This window comes from Oryza glaberrima, chromosome 3 (assembly GCF_000147395.1).
Source record: "Oryza glaberrima chromosome 3, OglaRS2, whole genome shotgun sequence".
NCBI lineage: Eukaryota > Viridiplantae > Streptophyta > Magnoliopsida > Poales > Poaceae > Oryza > Oryza glaberrima.
This window is the reverse complement of record NC_068328.1, coordinates 24,159,624-24,182,698: the sequence shown is the minus strand read 5'-3', so window position 1 is coordinate 24,182,698 and position 23,075 is coordinate 24,159,624. Positions and strand designations below refer to the sequence as shown.

The following is a 23,075-nucleotide window of genomic DNA, read 5'->3' as shown; positions in this document are numbered from 1 at the left end:
ACCAACAGAGGCACGCGCCGGCTAACAAAATGGCGCGTGGCAGACGCGGACCACGGAAAAAACAGGCGATAAAAACAGCAAACAACCCAGGCAGAACGCATCGCCACTCAATGTTGATCCAACGGCGCACGGAACGGCGCACGACAATGCTCCAAATCCAGCACTCGGCAAGGGCAGGATGACGTGTCAAGTCACGGCAAGGGCCACGCCAGCGGCAAAAGCCGATTTCACCAGCGATTCCCGGCAGGTTTGTATATAAGAGATGTAAACATCTTTTGCTTCGACTGAGAAAGGACGACACACAAACACTAGAGATTTAGAAAGTGATAGCTAGACACCTGAACGGCAACAAAATCATTTTTACCACCTCTTTTTTAAGATTCTTCTCATATCTCCAACCGGCAACTTGACAAGTCCTAATCAATCAGTAGAATTATTATATTTACACCAATTCAATATCAACCAACTAGTTTATAAATAGATTAAAGAGCGGAGGGAAAAGATCCACTTTGAGGAGAATAGAATCTGAGACAGTCAACACACGTTCAACTCCAATCTCAGAAATATAGATAAAAGGCCAACCTAATAAAGTTCTTTTCCAAGAAACACAACCTAAAGTTAATTTATATACTACTACGTACCTCTACACAACCAAGTGGAGTATATATATAGCATAAATGAAATATTTTGAAACCATTTTTAAAGATAAATATAGGCATACCATTTTCTAAAGTTAAATCAAAATATTAAAAGAGATATTGATGGTCAAAGTATATATAAACACACAAAATATTAAGCTGGTGCTCTGAACTGGGATCATCTCCCCATTAATTTTGATGTTTTTTTTTATTCTAGCTGATGTGAGAGCTGATTTCAAACATATGAGTACCTTGTTAGCTGCAACTTGCTAGAACTAGCTTGTGGCTAACAAGGAATAATATGGCCTTCAGAGACAAAAGTGTATTCGCCATTAATGCTGCCTTTTCAAATAAACTCTTACCTTGTACAATGGGAAGCTCTACTTCATACTAAGAAGAACGATATAGAAAAGCTGGTGATGAAGCTGCGAAGTGTGATTGCATTCCTGAGACCACCTAGAGCAGGAGCTTTGGATGAAGCTTTACTGTTCCCTGTCATGTTTTGTCACAAAAAATTTTGTTGGGAAATGAGAGAATCCTAGAGAGTTTGTGTTGGTGGTTCTGAACTTTTGTCCGTACAAATCTTTAGGTGAAAGAATTGATTGCAGCTGCAGTTGGCACGACGATAATACAGTAATCAATCTATCCCTCCTAAGTCGAGCACAATTACTAGCTTTGGTATGAAGTTGACACGGAATTGATCTTAACATTGTGACACTCGAGCTAATGCGAGTGACTGAAGCAATAATGCTCCATCCCATCATAAATATGTAATGCTCAAGGTAGTTACTATTAGAACTTTCACCGTTAAACAAGCACCTTGTGAACTCCTAGACCTTGTTCAGATGGGCCACGATCCTAGCCCGTCCATGTGAAAAGGCTAGGATTTAGTTCAAAATTCTAGCCTACCCATAGAAATCGGGACAGGATCTTTGGCTGCCATACAAAGCCTAAAACTACACTTGGAACACCGACATGCAACCATCTCTTACCATGATGATCTTCAGTTTGCCTAACAACCACCGTTTAAGCCTAAGCTCCCGCTTGGAGTTGGCAAAAGATGCAATAGAGAGCGAGCCAGAGATAGACAGCATGAATATTTTTTACAGTTCACTAATATGGCTAACTAGGATACAACAACAATATAAAAATAACGACTAATAAGTTACATCTTGTATCGACTGCAAAATTAAAATTAGAATTAAAAAAGTTGCACGCGACATACATACATCCATGTGTACATCAATGATGTGCAGGCCAAGGAGCTAGCCACTTGGGGTGGGTATCAACGCCAGCATTTGGTTTTTGATGATGCCCATGCACATCTCGATCTCCCTGAAGATGGTTACATTTTGTGAGCTGCAAGGCTGTAGGCGCGAAAGCGCTGAATCCAGGATGTGCGCGACTTCGGCAGGATGGTACTGCTTTTCCGTGCAGTTCTGAAGATGGAAGCAGCAACATCGTTAGAAAGTAACAGGGGTGCTCTGAAAGTCTTAATTGTTCCACTTTTCAGATAGTAACTACCACATCTGTGGTGCTTTCATATGGATTTCTATGGGTTACCTGGATCATAAGGATCGTAGCAACACACGATGAAATCAACTCTGAGGGAAATTGCAGTTCAGAATCGCAACCATTGGGCAATCTTGGACTAGAAATGTTATTTGTTGCAGGATCAAAGTGGCCAGATGTGGTGTTATCTTGATGAGATGAATTGGCCTGTCCAGAATCAGGAGGTATCCGTCTTATGCCTAGTATACTGGAACCCGAGCCAGTACTGCGATTGTTCAGATTATCGAGTGCCTCCCCTACTTTGGCATAAGCATCCTCTCCTTCACTCACACTGCACATTGCCTAATGAAACAGAAAAAGGTAGGAAGCAAATAAGGCATTGAAACAAAACAAAGGCTCAGTTTCACTCGCTACAAAAACAGAACCAAATAAAATAGGTGATGCTTCAGACATATATAAATAGACTATTTATTTTTTCGGGAATAAGCAAGGAGTGCATTTTTTTCCATTAAGAGAAATAAAAGTTATTTACAAAGCAAAGGGAAAATCAGCAGGAGACCGAGACAGGAAATACACGAGGAATTTAAGCCTAATTCTCACCCTACAGTTGGAAAATAGACTATTTATGTTAATGGACACCACCGCAATCAGACTAGAGACATCAAGTACGTAACTGAAACATCATAATATGCATTAATGATTTAACTTAACTAATTCTAGCATCTTGAGCAGCATCTAAAGTACTATATTGAACATATATGATCGCTTTGTAATTATAATATTGTTCTCTTCGCCACTTACCAACTCTCAATATATTCACCAATATGGTCATCAAATCAATCTGTATAGTTGCATGCCAATTTTATACGATTTCAGCAAATATTCAATTCCATTGGACAGGACTAGTTTACTGATGATTTGTAGCCACTATGGATTTCACTGCATATTGCATTCAACGTTTTAAAAAGAAAGCATTATCGCGTTGTGGCAGGGGGTTTTTACAGCAGATGGGAGCAAGAAAGCAGGTGCAACATGCTCAGCTATATTTGCAGATAAAAAGATCAAGCTTGATTTTATGTGGCTTCTTGTACTAAGTTATTTGTTATGTGCATATAGAACTCTTGAAGAAATAATTCAGAGAGGAAGATGGCAAAGAACATGCAGCTAATGAATCATATAATTATTTGAACCGTAAATATATATACTGTAGCACCACTAGCCTACTACACAGCACAAACTAGAGAGCAGTGGCGAGTTATAGCAAAGGAACAAAATGTTAAAGCCATTGCATAGCTCCCCAAAGCCCATCTGATATATCAGGTTATGCAGAGCTATATTGAGACAACAATTGCACAAGATATTTCTGGGAATCATTCGAAGCATATGGATGGCTGAATATTGAACTGTAAGGACTACATTTTTTAACGGACTCCTAAATTTGATAGAGCAGCATGATCCTAACAGAAATACAAGTATATGTGGATAACTAACCTGAATAGCAACATCAACCATCAATTTTGCTCGGGACCTCGAAGTCTCAATAACTTCCATCACTTGGGACCCAGATTCCTGATTAATATAGCCAAAAAGGTTATACAGGTCTGGTGTGCCAGTTAAGGCTCCATTTTCCATGGGTTTAGGATATGATTGTGCTGGATGCCCATGATACGTGTTGCGTTGCCGCAGAGAAAGCAAGGCCGAAGCCACCTGAGTAGAAAATACAGTATGTTATTCCATGAAGTCACTGAAAAACTACAGGCTACTAGAAGTGGCAGTAATAACTTGGGAACATTACATGATCATTAGAATCTCTTAGCTGTACAAGCACCATAGCATATTGTTTTCTGAAGTGCTCAAAATCTCTAAAAGCTTCTCCATCCTTTTGCCTTCCATACACCTCTTCGTTCATGTGCCTCAATTCTACCAACAAAGCTTCCTACAAAAGATAAAATGGCTCATAGGCAAGATAAAACAATACTAAAAATTATGCACTTGGATCATGTAAAAATTCCAGTGTGTATTCAGTGAATCATTATGCAAAATATTTTCAATTGCACACTATGAAACTAAACTCTGGCCCCTCTAATAGTTCTCGGATTACTATAGTCTTCTGCAGCCACAGCATGGCAACAGACCTCATTCAATATTTACATTTAGTAAATAGAAGGTAGCAGCCAGCAGGAGTATATTATCTCCATTATATAGTTCATTTCCTTACAACAGAGAACCCGTAACCAACAGATAAAGATCAGCATCTGATATTTATTACCCCAAATAGAATATTTGAGTTCTATCTATCCCAAGGTAAAAAGGATATTAATTCATAAGTGAACATCCAGCGATGGAGCTTGAGATAAAGAACTAAGAGGGCAGAGATATCAGCATACTCGCTCCGGACTAATGCTTTACATTTTTAAATCCTATAATTGTATAATAGTAGTGGGAATAAGACTTTTAATAGCAAATAATACACTCTAGGTCTCCAATATAAGAAGAAATCAAAGAAGTAAATACCAAAATGACTTAAGTATAGTGAAGATTATGTACTACTCTGTATTGATCACTAATCACACAATGGCCAAGCTGAAGCTCCATCACTGGAACCATCAATTATTTGAAGCAACCTTATGGTAAGAACTAAGAAACATTAAATACAGTTTGTACGTATGGCTTTCTGCGCATCTTACTAGTTATGAAGCTATTTCATCTTTTCAGTAACAGAAGTGGTGAAGAATTTGTCACGAACCAAAACTCAGTTCCTTTTTCAACTTAAAATATTGGACACACAAACATGAGGACTAAGCCTTTCAAACTTGCCTTTTTATCAAGAGCACGTGATAGTTCAGCAAGAGCCCTTATATCAGCCTCTCTTTCCTGTATCTGTGACAGTGTGCACGGCTGACTGTACATTGACTGCTGAGCAGCAACAGCAACCTCATTTACTGCAACTTTGGCCTGTGCAATTGAATCAACCGTGTCACCCTAAGGCACAAACCCCACAAATGAAATAGTTAGGTTATTCTACAATCTTACAAAAATTAAATGCATCAAACATTAATTACCTTTGCTTGCTTCATTAAAGTATTTATTGGGTAATTAGAAGGTATGTTGGAGGTTGCATCACCACCATCAAAACACACATTTGATGTGAATCTTGTTGGACCTCCAGTACCTAACTCTTTGGACCGATCCTCGAATTTTGCTTCTGAGAAACTATTGTAATATTTGTTAACAATGTTCTGCCGTCTGAGAGACTCTGGGAAATTTTCTAGTGGATGTAGTGGCATACAATCAATATCCTGCAAATTGACAAGTTCCTTTCAGCAATGCACCCACCCAAACTTACCAACAATAAAACATACAGTGAACAATAACTGCCACGCATGACAAAAAATACTCACAATTTTACTGTTTACTAGTGTGGACTGTAGTGCCCATGCGTTGCAACATTTCAATTCAAATTTAGTTCCCAAAAAGAACTGTAAAAACATAAGTATGCTCAAATCTAAGAGTTCTTTACATGACCACGTGACATCAATTAGCTACCAACACATAGACACAACTCCTCTTTTTAATTGCTACGTGACATCAATTAGCAAACACGTACATGTCTGTATACGCAGCTATAAAATGGAGTTGCATGTAGAATCATCACCAACAACTCCTCTTTTTAATTTCTATAAGAGAATATATACATATATAAATATAAGGAGTAATGGGACAAGTGCCCTGCAAGATGTTTGATGGGAATAAAGCGCAATTATCTCCTATATTAAGTTGTTACACTTACTCTAGTTTATTGAAGGGAAAACATAATTCCAAAGTAGAATACAAAACGATCAGCATGAAAACATTTTAAATCAAATGAAGCATCCAACAGAAATTCGGAAGATATTGATTACCGTTACAAACTCAACACCCAGTTCAGGTCGATCAAATTGAACCCGGCAACGATTATGGTCAACATTCAGAACATTCCCATCATGAAGCTCCCTTGTTCTGGGATGACAGGCTATGACACGCTGTCCAACTCCTAAAGGCCGAGCAAGATCGGTTGGTAGACCTTCTCGAACACCAGACCGAAGTTCAGCATAGTGTTGCCTGACAGACTCACGATACTGAGCAAGCTTCTCTCTCTCTTCTTGCAAAAACTGTTTCGACAATCGACGTGGTTTTCCAAGGGAGCTGCAAAACAGCATATTCAGAACTCAGAAGGGGGTAAGCCTAAACACATGGAAAACCATTAAAGATGACAGACCTCCTTATGACACCCCACTCGACACGAGTCAGCCTTGGCACATGACCCAACTTCACATGATTCAAATACTCAACAAATTCACTCTTTTCAAACCATGGAAAATCAATTGCACTATAGAACCATTCAAACGTGCACCATCTACGGAGCAAACGTGAAGATAAGCAATGAGAGAGTGAGTCCTGCACAGATCAGGGTAAATATAAGTTTGAACCTTTGGAGAAGGTAAGAATCATCAATCACCATATTGAACTTCATAATAATAATAGCAAACCTTAAGATCAATGACATTATTCACAGCGTAAGAGAATTTATCACTTCGGAGATCATCAGCACCATCAGTAGGTCTACATTCTGGAGCAAGTGCTTTCAGAATGCCTATTTTGCGGCGACTTCTACCCTTTGATGCTAAGTCAGCTTGCTGAGTTGTGGCACCTTGTGTTGTATCCACAGTATCCATGGCTACATTTCCAAAATCAGTATGTGCTGTAGAGTTTATCATGTGATTTGAAACTGGACTAACATGAGTATGCATACCTTTATTAGAAGATACCTTCCCTTCTTCAGCAGAAACCTAGCAGACACAGATTAATGAATCAAAAGAACGGGAAACTTAAGTTACATATATTGTAACATAGAGGTTTTGTGTGTACAGCTGTACAACAAGCTATGAATAAAACACCAAATACGGGTGAAACAATACGGTGCATAAAATGTTATTCAATCTGAAACCCAGTGTTCTGTGTAAGGTATGTTGTCAAGTATGTCAACATAAACAAATTGGGGTAATAACATCTTCAGCAAATGCAAGCACATAAAGGATCAACCAAGTATCACATTTGAGCTGATTTGGTAGCACAAAACTATACTATAAAATCCTATTTCTCTCCAGTCAAAGTAAAATGTTGCCCTGCTCTTTCTTTTCAGCACGAGCTCCTCCTAATTCACTAATTGGTAGGAAGATATTGGACTTTTGCATTTGAAAAAAGTTTCAGAAGATATGTCTAAAGTAAATGGTGGTTGATAGAGAAATTCTTGCCCGTAAGTTCCAGTATTAGTACTGCGCCGAACATAAAGCTTGTGGCTGGTAGTAAAACATCGATTTTTCTTTTGAGATAGAGTTCGATCCTCAACTATTTCTTGAGATATCTTACGAAATTTTGTTAGGGCATCTATAACAGCCTCTGGTTTAGGTGGGCAACCTGGCAAGTAGACATCCACGGGAAATAACTTATCAGCTCCCCAAACAGTACTATAGGAATCCGTACTGAACATTCCACCAGTAATAGTACAAGCATGCTTACGTTGTCCAAGTCACTAATTTCCATCCACTAAATGCATATATCAAAAAGCAAAATGTCATGTTTTACTCTGTCAAACTATTTCGTAGGTGGAATTAACCCTTTCAACTATTTTTCAGCTCACTTGACCCCTCAGAATCACTGAAAATGGCTCACTATATTCCCAAATATTTCACTTTTTTTATTCCCTTTGTACAAATGTAGGTTGAAATATTGCAGGGTGACGGATAGCAATACATCATATGTCTCAACTTTATTTTTTGGGAATTTAAATCATTGTTTGCATAGGACGGAAGCATCTAAGAGTGACTTAATTCAATATTTGACACGGCATGCAAACTGTTGCATAAAATTCTGAAAACATTTTCTAATATATGCTATGCTGACATCTATGGTCATACAAACTTTCGACTTATATAAGGAGAAATAAAAGGACAAATGTCATTAGGGAGCACAGTGAGTTGTTTTAAGTAGTTAGGTTGGGGTGGGGGTGGGGGGTAAATTAGCCAAAAAAAAAGTTAAGGGAGTTTAGAGCATCAACAAGATAGTTCGAGGGAGTAAAATGAACCTATTTTCTATCAAACAATGAAGAAATAAATGAAAGGAAGATTGAAGATTTAAATGAAAATGTTGATCAGGAGCAACAAAAGAAAAGGACAAAACAGAAAAGGCATTGCATACCTCAGTCTTCTCAACATCTTTAAGTGCACTTTTTTCATCTTTAGAAATCTGTATGTAAAATTAAAATATATCATATATGTGCATTATAAGCAAATTAATTGGCTTGACAGTACAGTGATTTGCAGGATATTGAACAAATAAGGCCAAACAAAATAGTGATTTCAAAGGTACCTTTGCCGCGGAAGGTTTTCTTTTCTTTTTCTCTGTTTGAACACCAAATTTAGAATCTAGCTGCTTTGTTTCAGAAATAGCGATTCCATCACAATTAGGAACTTTGGCAATTCTAGCTTTTTTGCGAGCAGCCATGTCAGCGCTTGCGAGTTCTGACTGCCTTTTAACCTTTTTCACTGTACTTTTGGATTTATCTTTCTTCTCAAGTACTGACACTGCTGCAGGCATACTAGGCTTCTCATCAGAATCATTATCTTTGTTTTCATCCTTAATCTGTGCTGATGATTCTGGAAAAGTCATTGGACGCAGTATTAATAAAACTATCAACACCAAAGAATTACATTATGAAAAAGCTGCTGCATGCTAATTTACCGATTTTCCATGATGTACATGGGATTTTCTCATGATGTGATGATATAACTTAGAACTTCAAAACTATGATATAACTCAAAACTTCAAAACCATCTGTCAGTATAACTGAGTGATAAATTTGTGGCTTTCTTTGTTTGTAGATCAATTGCTGTGCAGTATACACAGTACTCTGTTACCACAAGTACTATGTCACAGATAGAAGCCAGTGAATGGAGGTACAGCCTTTAGGGGCAATGCAAGCACAAGATATCTTTGTTTACAGATTATATACGAGCCATAAGCACAACTTGCTAAACAGTTCAAAATAAACAGCTGCATCTACCCCTTCCAGAAGGAAGATAGAATCACCAGTTCAACTTACGGGGCAGTGGATCTACAAACATTCTAATATGTATTTGTATTTAAAAGCCTTTAAAATATATAAGAATTATATCCCACACAAAATTATAACTAAAATTAGCCTGCACATAAGTTTAGTCCTGATTCTACCACTGCACAGTACAGTACGTAGCTTTATCTTTGTAACCCTGTCTATTAAATTGTCCACATCCCTATGCAAACAGTCGCCACAAATGAGAACAAAGAAAATTTGTATGCAAAACTAAAGAAGCATCAAAGTCCACTAAGTTAATGTTCCGCTACATTGTTCTACCACTAGAATTAAGTATGGAAAAACATCATAATGACCTAAGCCCATGACAATAGTATAGGATAAGACTAACCAGATTCAACGATAGAAGAAGGTTGAAGAATATTCACGGATAGATCAGCTAATGTATGTAATGCATCAAGGGCTGAGCTTTCATCTGCAAAACAAAGGGCCAATCAGGACTGGAAATTTGTGCTAAAAAGAAATGAAAGCAAGAGAGTCCAAACAGATTATTCTTATTATCAAGCATCATGTAAAAAATGTTACATTATATGGGTACATAGCAAAGTTAGGGATTTTACCAGAAAAACAAATGATACTCCAACAGGAATTTTGTAATGTCATGATGATGTAGGTTTGATTTAAATCATTTATGTTTCCAGGGTAGAGAAACTGCTAGTTTATTTTACAATGCAACAACCCAGGAAGACATGACCGATATTATGAAACAGAAATTGAGTGTTGATGACAATAATATAGGACATTTTTGTTTTGCATACTACAAATTTTGAAATATTGTATAGTACAATTTTATCAAATGAGTAAAACAAGAAAAATTCCATCTCATGCTAGCATTTGAAATATAGGGTATGTATATTTTGTATTCATGGGAAATCTCACAAAAGCCTACTCCACTTGGTATAGAACAGTAAGAATACTGAACTGTAGCGATTTTATTTTTACAAATGAAGAAACTTAACCAGTTTGTCTATTTCACTAAAATTTCGACCCAGTCAACATGCGAAGAAAAGGATGACATAATCAAGTTTATGTATTGTCTCCAGAAAATAAAAGATGTTTTCAGAATACAGGCATACCACCAAAGAACAGCTGGCGATTTCTTTTGTTTGATTTCTTAGATGGCCATCTTCCTTTACGGCCCAATCCATTCACCTCTGATTCATCTTTAGTCTTTTTGGCGCTATGGCCTTCTTCAGTGCCACTACAGGCCTCTCTGTCATCCTCAAGTTGATCATCTGTTTTCCGTGCAGCTTTCTTTCTCCTCCTCTGAGTTCTTTTCACCTTTTGCTGAGACTTGCCAGATGCAGAACCTTCGTTATTCATCAAATAGGATGCATATTTGGGATAATCGCCAGTCTCTGCTTCCCTACTTCCTAAACTACCTTCAGGGAAATCAGCATCTACTTGGAATCCATGTAGCTTTGAGCTTCCCATCTCCGAATCAGCATTCTAGAAGCATCATCCAGGTATTTGATTATGTGATTACTTTGTGTAATAAGTGACTAGGGAATGAAGCACAAGATAATTATACTGGGTCCTTACCTTTCTGTCTGTACTTTTTACAGGAGACAGGAACATACGGTCACCAGATCTTCCAGGCGTTTGAGAATCCTGAGGTGAACCTCCTCTTTGAAACACCTCTGCCAAAGCTAGTGCAGCTACATGTGCACCTTCATCATCACCATTACCATCTGGTTTGGCTTGTCTATTTGTCGGCCCTATCTTCTCATCTCGCTGGTACATACTAGCAACAGGCACTCGTGGAGTCCGTTTTCCAACAGCACGTGGCTTGTTCCCTACAAACAAGTCTACACATGTTTCAAGACGTCAAGCCTTTTTTTTTTGGTACAACAAAAGCAAAGATCGCAGAAGAAAGTAAATTGAACTACAACTTCGAGAGGTAACAATCAGTTATATTTAAGACTTATTGATCCATCCCTAAAAAAAGGAGTTGCTGATCCTATAATGGGAAGTACAAAATAAAAACACAAGCAACCAGATAAATGTGACGCGAATATGGCCTATAAAGGGAAGTTGGGCAAAAGGACATTTGTATCTAATTACCTCCAGATCGTTTCTTCTTCAACAGGGAAAGGCATCCATAGCTTGACGAAGCAGGTTGAGATTGCAATTGATCAGGATGTTGTGTATCAGAAGCCTTCGACACAGATTGAAATTTTGCACGACCACGCTTTCGTGGCTTTCTGGAAGTTTTTGGTGAACCATTACTCTCATGATCGCTGTTACTTCCATCCTGTGGCGCAGAACAGATATCCTTAGTTAGAAGCATTTAAAGCAACCAAATACGTTGTTCACATTGTTCTAAGATGTACAGATGCCTTCTTGGCTATATTATTTATTGCTTATCATTTTTGTATTTGCTCCATTCTAGGTAAATTTGGGTGTTCAGTATTCTTTTTGTGGATTTAATGCATAGAAAAGAATATATGGCACACATTAGATACCAATGATTTTTTTTAGATGATGGAAGCTTTATTGAACTCAGCCAAAAAGATACCAATGATATATACATTTGTCTGCTTTTCATAGCAGTTAAAGCATAAACCGAGTGGAAAGGTGGGAAAACCACTCGCTTACAGCTATGGTGAAAATCTGGACAATTACTTACGTAGTTCCATGCTAGGTTTTAATCCAGGCTATGTTGAAAAAGTTTCATTGGAATAACTACAGTATACAGGCCTCATGGTAATATTTTGCATAGACGTTCAGTTCAATTGATGACATTAGAACAATCTTCAAGAGTGGTGTAAAAATACACCATCATGATACTTAAGCTGTGCTATTTCATGTTATAAAATCACTTTGGTGGCCGTAGTTGCACCATGCTGAATAATGGTGGCAGCAGGGTAAACGTAGATCCATGTGGCTAGGTTCAGTTTATGGTTCAATGATGTGATGGTCACCATTGAACTGAGTTTCTAGTGCAACTACTATATGACTGTTATGGGCAGAATCTAGCAGAGTAGGACTCTTTCTTCACTCGTGATTGTGCAACAAGTTCTCCATGGGAAGGGGCATTACCTTTGCCCCTTTTGGTGCACACTCGCGGGCCATTACACCAAATTATTATGATGTGGCCTCTCCTACAGGTAGCTGGGGATGATAGGGCCACTCATTAGGTAGTCACATTGCTGGACCAAGTTTACGAAAAGAAAAAAAAAGTCTACTACACAGGTTTACACAGCCCCAACCTGGATCATTTCACTCCCAAGTGAAATTTAAGTTAAAATTTGGTGCGGTGATAGATGATAAGCAAGTAATGCATACGTGTTACCAAATATTTTCTGAATTTGTAAGGATTGATTACTTATTTTAGCAGATGATAAGCAAGCAATGTTAGTTTTAGACTAATTTTATATTTTTCAGCCTTATGTATGTTAAGCTTATGTATGCAAGATTTAAAATACTTCGTCAAATTAGCTACAATAAACAAGGAAACTATTTTTGAATAGAAGGTAAAATACTTCGTCAAATCAGCAAGCAAAGCAAGTTTTTAGCCTATAAATTATCAACCATGACATGGTACTCAACATCAACCAGTCATCACGAGCTGAGAAGAATTTTAATAGTAATTTATCGCAAGATTGTAGAAAAATATTAATAGTTCTTAGAATTTGTTTTTGATTCACAAAATAGTACAAATTTCAAATATAGCATAATAAATAGAAAATTTTTGGGGTTTTTGGTAGACTAGATTGTGAACTTTTATTGTCTATGGTCACATCAATTATAGCAGAAAAGGGCAAAATAAATATATGACTCCTGTATACTGCAATTCATTGGCATTTGCCCGAAAAAGCAACAAATTAGCGATCGATTGGACATGGAAATTTTGTAGTCATTTGCTAGAACACAATTTGATCATTAAAATAAATATTTGAAGAATTTAGAGAGAGATCCAAACAACCCAAGAACTCCTAGCCTCACCCTTCTCCATGCCCCTGCTCTCTCAGTCCCTTCACCATAACACTCACTACCTCCATGCCTTGCACAATGCTCAGTGATGTGATTGATAAGGATGAGAGTAGGCAAATGGAGGGATATATTAGGGCCATCGAGCTCAAACTGCTATCTAAAATTGAGAAAACATTTTTTTAATCGTTCCTTTGACTACCAGCAAAAGAACATGTTCAGTAGTGTGTTTGGAGTCGCAACAAAGTTTTGTTGTGGTGTGTTTGGAAAATGTGGACAAAGTGTAGTTCATGCGGATAGTTTTGCCATCCATATTCAGGCTATGACTTTTAAAAAAATGCAAGGTTTCCAAGTAACAGTGAAAAGAATTATTAAAAAAAACAGATAAAGCAAATCATTGTCCATGACTAAGCTCACCAGAATATTATAGTGATCAGTCATCATTGCAATTAACCCTGCAGCAGTAGCTGTTCCCTCGGGAAGAGATAAATATGCCTGCGCATGCCACAGAACTTAGTTAATTTATATCAGCATAGACAAAGTGTAAGAAAAATTGTGAGAGAACCATTGACCAAAAACATGAACCAGAAATATTGAGTGTTACTACTTAAGAGGTCTATTGAACAGATCTGCAGGCTCTTTGTTTAGGCTCAGGCTTATTGACTTAGGCATTTAAGCCAATTTTTTTGCCTGTATGTTGCATTTAAGCCAACTTTTTTGCCTGTATGTTTTATAAGTCGGTGGCTTTGAAGCCTTAAGTTTAATGGTGGAGTCATACCTACACTTCACATAAGACAAAAGAACTACTTCAACCTTGCTTTTGGCTTAATAGTGTAAGAGTGGCTTATGGCTTTAAAAAAAACAAACGAAAAAGCTTAGACTTTTCGGCTCATAAGCCGGTTTATAAGCCTAAATAAAGAGGGCCTAAATAGATATATAGGAGGAGAAAGGGCAGATCAAATAAGTGGGATCTGAAGCCTTACAAAACAGCAAATGGTACAGCTAACAGAAAACGACATGTGAACTTCTCATGTTGCAGTAGAAGTGGAAAACTATAGTGTTGTTGCTGGAAATTATTCCTTTTAAAAAGATGAGCTACTAGAAACTATCCTAGTAACATACAAGAAACAGAATCATACCCGAAAAAACTGATGTCATAATTTAGAGTCAGAGTTTGAAATTGTAACAAGGGGGTAGATAGTGGATCCTTAAAATTATGCAATCTGAAGGGCCATTCATACACAAGACTAGGATTTACCTTATTCATGTTGTAAAGAGCCTCCACCATTTCAGATGTTCTATCACGGATAGAACTGGCCACCTGCAAAACGAAATGGGCATTCAGTACTCCAAAGGGGCATGTCTGAGTGCAGAACAAGTACAACTAAAGTTTTAATTATAGCCTAAATTCCAAGTTTTGATTCCTGAAGCAACATCTGCTTCATAAAATAAATAACATTTCATAATAAATACAGCATAAAGCAAACCTTTCTCCAATCTTTTCCATATTTTCTATAGGATCCATAAAAACGCTCTAGCTCATCTTTGCTCCATTGAGAACCTAGCATGTCAGACAGTTTTTTCTTCTGCAAATAATACTCATTGATCAATAAGCAGCGCAGTTGGTATGATTTAGTATAACAGAATCAACAACTTAAAACAGATAAATGCATTAGCAGTCGACAAAGCCAAGCACAAAACTGAACTTTTCCCCTTGTATAACTCTAATGCATCTCAATGGTCCAACTTTTATTTAAAGTTTACACTCCGTAATATCACATATCAAGTAAAGAAGCAGGTCTTATTTATAGGATAAGAAGAAAAAAAAAGAGAGGTTGCATGTGAAAAAATAATATCGATTTGCTGATTCACAAAGTATGTTTTACGTATATTGTTAGTATAACTGATTATATTTATATCACTATATGGCAGATATGCGTGCATGAATAATGCTGGCATATCAAGTCAAGTCATGCATCTTACACTTCCCAGCTCAGTCTGATCAGCTGTCAGAAAAGAATGTGTTCCTTAGTTAGGTGGGTGTACAGCTGGTTGCGGGGTGGGGAATCTGGGGAGGGAGAACCGGAGAAGGATTGGAATTAAAGAGTGTGAAGTGAAGCCTTTGCTACCATATTTTTATTGTGGCGGATGCTAATTTCCTCTTAACTTGAGGGACACATGTGCTCATAGGGACAAAAAAAAAAACCTAGACCAATCTTCTATGGCTAAGGCAATATAAAAATTTGTTGAACATTAATAACTGTGGTAATGAAACTTTTTATAATAAAATTAATTATGTTAGACGTATCCTTGAATCATATTGAAGTTGCCAAGCCAAAGACCAAATCCATGGATTTCGATTCCTGTGTCCCATGCCAGAGTTACACTTCCATAAACCAAAAGGCTAATTTTAAGTGCATATCATATTACTGGCTTACTCACATGTAATTTAGGGCTGCCATTGCCAACAGTACACTCATTTGTCACACACGTACATTTTTAAATAGCTTTGCCATATTCAGGACTGCAGAATATAGATACTTACTCGCACTTTACTTTTATGCACATTTGTTGCATCTTTGTCCTGCCAATCTTCATTTATTTTGGCATATCGTTTATTCACATTTCTCACTTTCCTTGTAGAAGACATTGAAAGTCAGTCACACAGAGCCTGCCTGCAAATAAAAATCACTGGGGATTATCTCTATATGTCTTCAATAGTTCTTACAATAAAATTGCAAAGGTGATAAAAATGGTAAGTAGGACAGGTAACACTATACTCCAAGGATGAAACATGTATTGCTTGTACAATCATCACTGAATCAGTAATCAGGCTTTGACTATAGACATTTATCTATCCGCATGCACTCCAACAACTGCCCCATTTCTCTTCGAAATAGGATAGTGAGTAACAACTAGCAACATATGAAACTATGAATTTACATGACTAATGTGGAATGAAGATGGTGAACGTTGCATGACCAAGTAAAATAACACTCAGCACAATATATTACATTGATGAGAAACAGATATAGTAATTGATACTTGGATGCAATAAAGAACTTTCTGCTTTAATCTCGAGTATCTCATCTATTACTTTCAATTTGTTAGGAATAAGCATCATTCACTCTTTTGCCCATTTTTTACTAGTTCAATAGTGCCACCAATCATCTTGAGCATTTTTGGCAATTGATCAGGGCAATTTATGGTTGACATGGGCATAAATAGCATATTTACATGTGCCAGCATTTGTAGGGGGGGCAGCAGCACACTGTGTGCAGTGGTACTGTGACCAGCATTGTTCACTTACTGCAGAACACAGCTTAACTTATGTTGCTTAAGTGATAGAGTAAGACATTTAGCTACAGATAAGTGGATTGAGTTGGATTGCTAGGCCAAATATTATCTGTAGTTGGCCTAGTGGTATATCTCTTGATCCATCTGTTACAAGCGCTTATAAATAAGCAGACATTGCCATCCTCTTAAAAAACAAAGAAGGAATAAAGAAGTTTTCCTATTATATCACTTGATTGAAGTCCCACACCTTCATGTCGTTCTTTTCAGAATTTCAATCTCTTTCTCAGCGGCAGATACATGGATAATTAGTATGAAACTGATGCTTCATGCTTCTATAAGCAGATACCAAGGAAAGCATAATATGCCTTTTCAGGTGTTTAAAAGCTTCTAGCAGAAATTGCAAAGAAAAGAAAGGTCTAACAAGGTTGCTTCTGAAAGCAATTAGAAGGTGTAGTTCTCCTTAAAGGTGTAAATTTAAATACCCACCTTAGATGGTTTGGCAAAAAAAAAAAAACAGAGAGCACCTAAAATCGGGAGTACAAAGAATATAATGTATGCTTCCCAAGCTTTAATTGGGTTGAGAAGATTATTTTGAACAGCACTGGTACTCCCGAGACAACAGCCTAACATCACCATTTTACCATGGTAACACACACTCCGTGGCACACAAATTGCCACCGCAGACGCAATTCACAAATAATCCAATGCGCACAGCCCTGAGTGCCTGAAATTGGAGGGGCAGCAAAGTAGCTAAGGGCTTACCAGGTGAGTCCTCGATCTCCAACAGACGACGAGGGCACGAAATTGGGGATTCCGGGGAACGTAGACCCTCGCGGGATGAGCTGGGCGGTTAACGCGGGAGCGGCTACAAAAGGACTCCTCCGGCGGCGCGAGGTAGATCTGCGAGACAAACAGGAGACGAAACGGGAGAACCAACCCTGAGAGAGGAAGGAGTACGAGCAGCAGTGAAGAGGACGAGGACGAGGGCGGAGGGCGGAGGGCGGAGGCGGATGAGGAGCGGATTGCATACCAACCAACCAGCGGGGAACCAACCGCCTGCCGACGCCGGAGCCTGGCGGAGGAGGAGGGGGGGCGTCGCCGGAGGTGGGGGGACGAGGCGAAATCCGAAATGGCGAGAACTGCTGCTGCTGCTGCTGGTGGCGCCGCCGCCAGAAGCCGTGAGGGGTGTAGCAACCGCGGCGGCGGAGGGGAGGGGTGGCCGCCGGCGGTGGAGGCGAGGAGGGGGGGGATCGAGGAGGAGGGCGAGGGCTAGGGCTAGGGCACTGGGCAGCTTGCGAGGGGGGGAGAGTGGGGGCGCGCGAGGTGGGAAATGGGGAAGGGAAAGAGGAGGGACGAGAAGCGCGTGTGCCAAAGGGGAAGGAGAGGACGGGGACGAGGTCGAGGTGCGTGTTTCAAATTTTGCAAAATTTTAAATTTATTTATCTGCAATTCAAAATTAAATTTTACCACCTCGGTTCGTTGGGGCTGGGGACGAAAAAGAATTTAACTTCTGCTTGCTTCCGATAACTTAACTTAACTTATAATATCTCTATCCCATAATAGTTCTCTCTAGGATTTAAAATTTGTTTGAATATACTTATCACTGTAAAGCACTAGTTGTCTCATCTATTCCTTTATATTCAAATTTCTTTTTTTTCTACCCTTAAACTACTACTCCACTCCTAACCATACACCGTTTAATGTAGGGTACTATGGTCTTTTTTTCTCAAATCTTAGTCTATGCTAAACTATCTAGAATTACATGTATTTTGAGACAGAGGGAGTAATATATTTTTAGATTGATAATTTATAAAAATTCAGTACATTATTTTTGCATGGCTCTTAAATTTGGTTAGGTTAAAAGTTAGGCTCGTTACCACCCCTACCGTCAATCCTATGGTCGTTCTTAGCCTCATGGTCATCGCTAAGGGTGGGTGGATTGTGTTGCTAACATCTGGACTTGCCTGCCTCCTAACTCACCATTCCGCTTTGTGCAAAATCACATACATCCAAGCAATTTGATGCGACAGCCTCCATCAACCCAACGGCATTGTAACACACGCCGTATTAGCTAGATGATGAGAAGCGATGAAGAATTGGATGCTAGAGAGATGATGGCATGATGCATTGGTAAGGCTAACTCGGGTAATCTATTTGTCCCTCGCCTATCAGCCAACTAGTATCAAATGGTACTTTGCTTAGTGAAGGAGAAGAACATGGTTAATTATGGCAGCCATGGCCACCCCAAGGTGCAAAGATTATCAATCTTTAGCAATAACTAACATGGTTAGTTATTACTCCCATTCAACTTGAGTAGTAAGGGATTTTGCTCCTTGGATCACGGGATACTTTAGAAAACGCAAAGAAATTCTTATGTTTTGTAATGGAGGGAGTATGTTAGAGAATCTACATTCAATAATTTTAGGAAAGACTAAAGAGTGTATTCCAAACAGATAGGAGTGACGACTTTTTTCCTATTTTTCGTAAGCATGTTTTCAGAACAACTAGTTAAATGATATGTCTTGTGAAAATGCTTTCTGTAAAAAAAAGTTTCTTTTATAAAAACCAAATAAATTTATTTTTAAGTTTTAATTGTTAATATTCAATTAATCATGCACTAAAACCTATCTAGTTTTGTGTGCCGCTGAAAAATCCCAAATGAATCTCTGTTTGGGACGAAGCCTTAAGACAAATCCTAATCAATTGGTATAACTATTATATTTCCATCGAATCAATACCAACCAATTAGTCATACTAAAAAAGGCAACGAGTGGAGGAGGGGAAATCCACTTTAAGGAAATAAAATCTGTGACAGTCAAACACACATTCAACTATAATCTCATATAGTGGAGTTAAAATAAGGCCAAAAATCTAGCGCTATTTATATATTCAATCAACTAAGGGCATGCACAAAGGTAGAGACTAATATGAGCTCTCTATACTAATTAATATTACTTGAGACTATCCTCCTACAATAGTAGAGACAATAAAATTTCTAAACCATTAATATACTAAATATTTTTTTTATCATACTTCTTTCCTTTCTCCACCCTCGTGCAACAAATTTTCCGTTAATAAATGCTAAGAGTCGACTCTGAGCTGTTGTCATGCGTACCAACGATGTTTCTCATTCCTTCCCTCTCTTTGTTCCACGTCATCAAATTTACTTGCATGATAACGAAGAGAGCCCGTTATTAGACACCATTGTACATGCCCTAATTAGTTCTACCGGACACTGTTTGTCATATTAATAAAGCATTTCGATTAGGACACTATACATTTCTAGATATTAGTTATTTTGGACGCACATGCATAGCTTGTTGAGATTAATAACCCCTATGCACACAAAATGCATACATTGTTTGTGCTAATTGAATGAAACTTAGGGTCCCTTTGAATCGCAGAAAGACAGAAAACAGAGGAATAGGAAAAACACAGGATTCTGATAAAAATATAAGTGTAAATCAGAGGATTACAAAACACAGAAAACACACAGGAACGACCGTTTAATTCGACCACGGGAAAAACGTAGGAATTAGATGAGAACGACCATTTAATTAGACCACGGGAAAAACGCAGGAATCTGATGAGAGATAAACTCAAAGGATTTTTTTTCAAGAGGTTGGATCTCTTGCTAACTTTCCTCCAGAATCTTTATATGATTACTCATTCATAGGAATTTATAAAGAATATGATATGATTCAATCATTTATTTCAAAGGTTTTCATATGAATTTTTCTTTCATATAATTGAAATTCTGAAAAATTCCTATATTTTTAAAATAAATCAGAGGGTGGGCTTAAAAAACCCATATCGGTACGACCTCTATTCTGTCCAGAGATTTATTAATGGACAAAGATTTAAAGTGAAATTATTTCAGAAGGGATGATATATATGAAAGTTGTCCATTATGCACTGTTAATTTCTTCTGCATTTTTTCTCGACAGCCCAGAGTAACATGCTTCGCTTAAGCCATTGGAAACATTGAACGAAACTTTTTAAAAAAATATGGGTGAAAACTTTTATATCAACATTATTAGTGGTTTAAAAAACAAAGGTGGAACATAGAGTGGATGAAAAAGCTGTAAAATCAACTCTATTTCAACCGATAAACATGTTTATTTCAGAACGATAAGCCAACAATAGGACAATATAAGCCAATAACAACTTTTTTTCCTAGGATAAACATGTTTATCTCCTGCGAATACTCAGACTTAGTGATAGAAAATAAATATTTTTTTCCAGAAAACGATTGTTTGACCACGGCCATTACGGTGACACCGGCCACTTTGGCTGGCCGACCAGCATGCCGCCCGCCGGTGGCTCGTCGCCGGCGTCCATCCCTTTGGCCGTCGGCTCGGCGTCGGCCGGCGGCGCCTCTGCCTCGCCGTTGCCCGCCATCGGCCACGCTGGCGCCGGCCTGACCTGCGCGGGGTTGAGCAGCGACGCCCACATGGCGGCCTGCTCCTGCCGTGCCGCCGCCGCCGCGTCCTCGCCGCCGCGCGGCGCCTCCTCCTCCGTCAGCTGCCCTCCCGTCCTGAAAGCCAGCCCCGGCGCCGCCGTCGCCGCCGCCCACGGCACCATCCTCCCCGCCGCCGGCGCCGGGAGCCCCCAGAGCGGGCGGCCGTACGGGTAGCGCGCCGCGGCGCCACCCGCGACGAACGGGAGCCACTTGGCCGCCGCGGCGCCCGCGGCGCGCCACTGCCGACGCCCGCCGCCACCGGGCGACCACGCCGACGGCGCCAGCGCGATGATCGTCATCGCCTCCTCCTCGGAGCTCGTCGTCGTCGTCGTCGTCGCGAGCGGCCGCGCGGCGGCGCACGGCGGCGGCGGGCAGAGGAGGAGGGCGAGGAGGAGGAGGCCGCCGAGCGCCGCGGCGCCGGCGAACCCGCGGATGCTGCTGCCGGCCATGGTCGATACAGTACGTACGTAGCCGCGCGCTCGTGTGTACTGCAGGTTTTCGATTATGTTGATCTCGACGTCGAGTGTGTATATATATATAGGAGTAGTTTTCTACTAGCTGCTAGCTGTTGATGCATGAGAGTGATCAAGGGCTTAATTTATGTATAGTACATTGTAAACACACGTTAATCTTGCCTTACTCCTACCATGGTTGATCGACATGGTCGTACCCGTTGACCGATGAGAGGAATGGATGGTAAGTGGTAGGTCAGTGATGTAGGTCGGTCATGCCCATGCATCCCTCTCTATAGATGGCCAAAAGGCTCAAGGCCCGACGGCCCGGCCCACGGCACGGTGTTTTGGCCCGGCCCGACCACCGGGCCGTGCCTGGGCCTCTCCGCCAGCACGTTGGGCTGGCACGGCATGGCCGGACCGGTAAGGCACGATGGGCCACATGCCAGGCCCGACACATAAACAATAGGGAGTAAAAATAGATATATTATATGCCATGGTCGAAAGAATAGGGACGTAAAATAGACTTATTTTACCTATATATATGTCAGCCCAAAGAGGAGGGACGGAAAATAGACTTATTTTCACTATATATATGTCACAGCCCAAAGTGGAGGGACGGAAAATAGACTTACTTTCGCTATATTATGTCACAGCCCAAAGAGGAGGGACGAAAACTAGACTTATTTAAAAAGGCACGATGGGCCATTCGCGCCTTCGGGCCGGCCTGGCACGGCCCGACAGCTGGTGGGCCGTGCCTGGGCGGGAGGCGCAGCTCATGGGCCGGCACGGCCCGGCACGAAGTGCCGATCGGGCCGTGCCGGGCCGTGCCGGCCTGATGGCTGGTGGGCCGGGCCGTGCCGGGCGGGCCTTTTGGCTATCTATATCCCTCTCGTCGTCAAAGTGTTAAAAGAAAACTACTCTTCATATTATTCATATTATAAGTCGTTTATTTTTTTCTTAGTAAAAAAAGTTTAATCAAGTTTATAGAAAATATACTAATATTTTCAACACAAAATAAATATATTATTAAAATATATTCAATATTAAATTTGACGGAACTTATTTGATGATGTAAATGTTTATGTTTTTATAAATTTGATCAAACTTAAAGGAAGAGTCAGTAGTAGTTAACAAGAGTTCTTGTTCTAAGACATCATTTTTTAGAAAAAAAACAATCTTTTTGCTACAAATTGCATATATCTATATTGTAAATTACGCTATAAATTTTAAAACTTGCATTATAGCTCTCAATTGTTCAATTGTATTTTTTCTAAGTATAGACATATAAGATGATTAGGGTAAAACAATTGATTATCTACATGGAATAGGAGGTAGATGAGATAAGAGAGATAGTAATCACATATAGGATAGTAGTACAAAATACTACCAAAATCCTTTTTATTTTTTTAGTGTAACTTGCAATAATTTAAATAGCAGGCTAAAACATTTAGTGATTTGCCTTTTTAAACAGTTATAATGATATTTATAGCAGCTAAATTGTATATGAGAGCAAAACACTCTTTTCAAATAATTATAGCCAGAGTTTTAAACTAACTTGAGAAACATTCCAAGATCATCACGCAGTTTGGGCCTTATTAAACTAACTG

General features: G+C 39.3%; 2 protein-coding genes across 5 annotated transcripts; both read right to left on the bottom strand.

Moving 5' to 3' along the window:
• Nucleotides 1-1,663: 1,663 nt before the first annotated feature.
• Nucleotides 1,664-17,882, bottom strand: LOC127765933 (protein ALWAYS EARLY 2). 4 transcript variants are annotated; one of them, XM_052290912.1, is made up of 22 exons: nt 17,582-17,881; nt 17,314-17,451; nt 15,800-15,929; nt 14,742-14,840; nt 14,513-14,575; nt 13,672-13,749; nt 11,386-11,575; nt 10,864-11,129; nt 10,398-10,770; nt 9,653-9,736; nt 8,559-8,845; nt 8,388-8,435; nt 6,943-6,979; nt 6,680-6,867; nt 6,409-6,587; nt 6,053-6,335; nt 5,213-5,449; nt 4,964-5,132; nt 3,946-4,082; nt 3,642-3,857; nt 2,202-2,492; nt 1,664-2,077 (listed from the first exon to the last, which is right to left on the bottom strand). In XM_052290912.1, exons 3-22 carry the CDS (start codon nt 15,902-15,904, stop codon nt 1,904-1,906), a joined length of 3,504 nt encoding a protein of 1,167 aa, XP_052146872.1. In that variant the 5' UTR covers nt 15,905-15,929; nt 17,314-17,451; nt 17,582-17,881; the 3' UTR covers nt 1,664-1,903. The 4 variants fall into 4 exon arrangements, with proteins under 4 accessions (XP_052146872.1, XP_052146873.1, XP_052146871.1 ...); XM_052290913.1 differs by having other exon boundaries at nt 4,964-5,105; XM_052290911.1 differs by having other exon boundaries at nt 4,964-5,105; nt 6,680-6,979; nt 17,582-17,882.
• A 2,759-nt stretch (nt 17,883-20,641) lies between these two features.
• Nucleotides 20,642-21,491, bottom strand: LOC127768940 (uncharacterized). The gene has a single exon (XM_052294609.1). It carries the CDS (start codon nt 21,460-21,462, stop codon nt 20,821-20,823), a length of 642 nt encoding a protein of 213 aa, XP_052150569.1. The 5' UTR covers nt 21,463-21,491; the 3' UTR covers nt 20,642-20,820.
• Between the last annotated feature and the right edge of the window lie 1,584 nt (nt 21,492-23,075).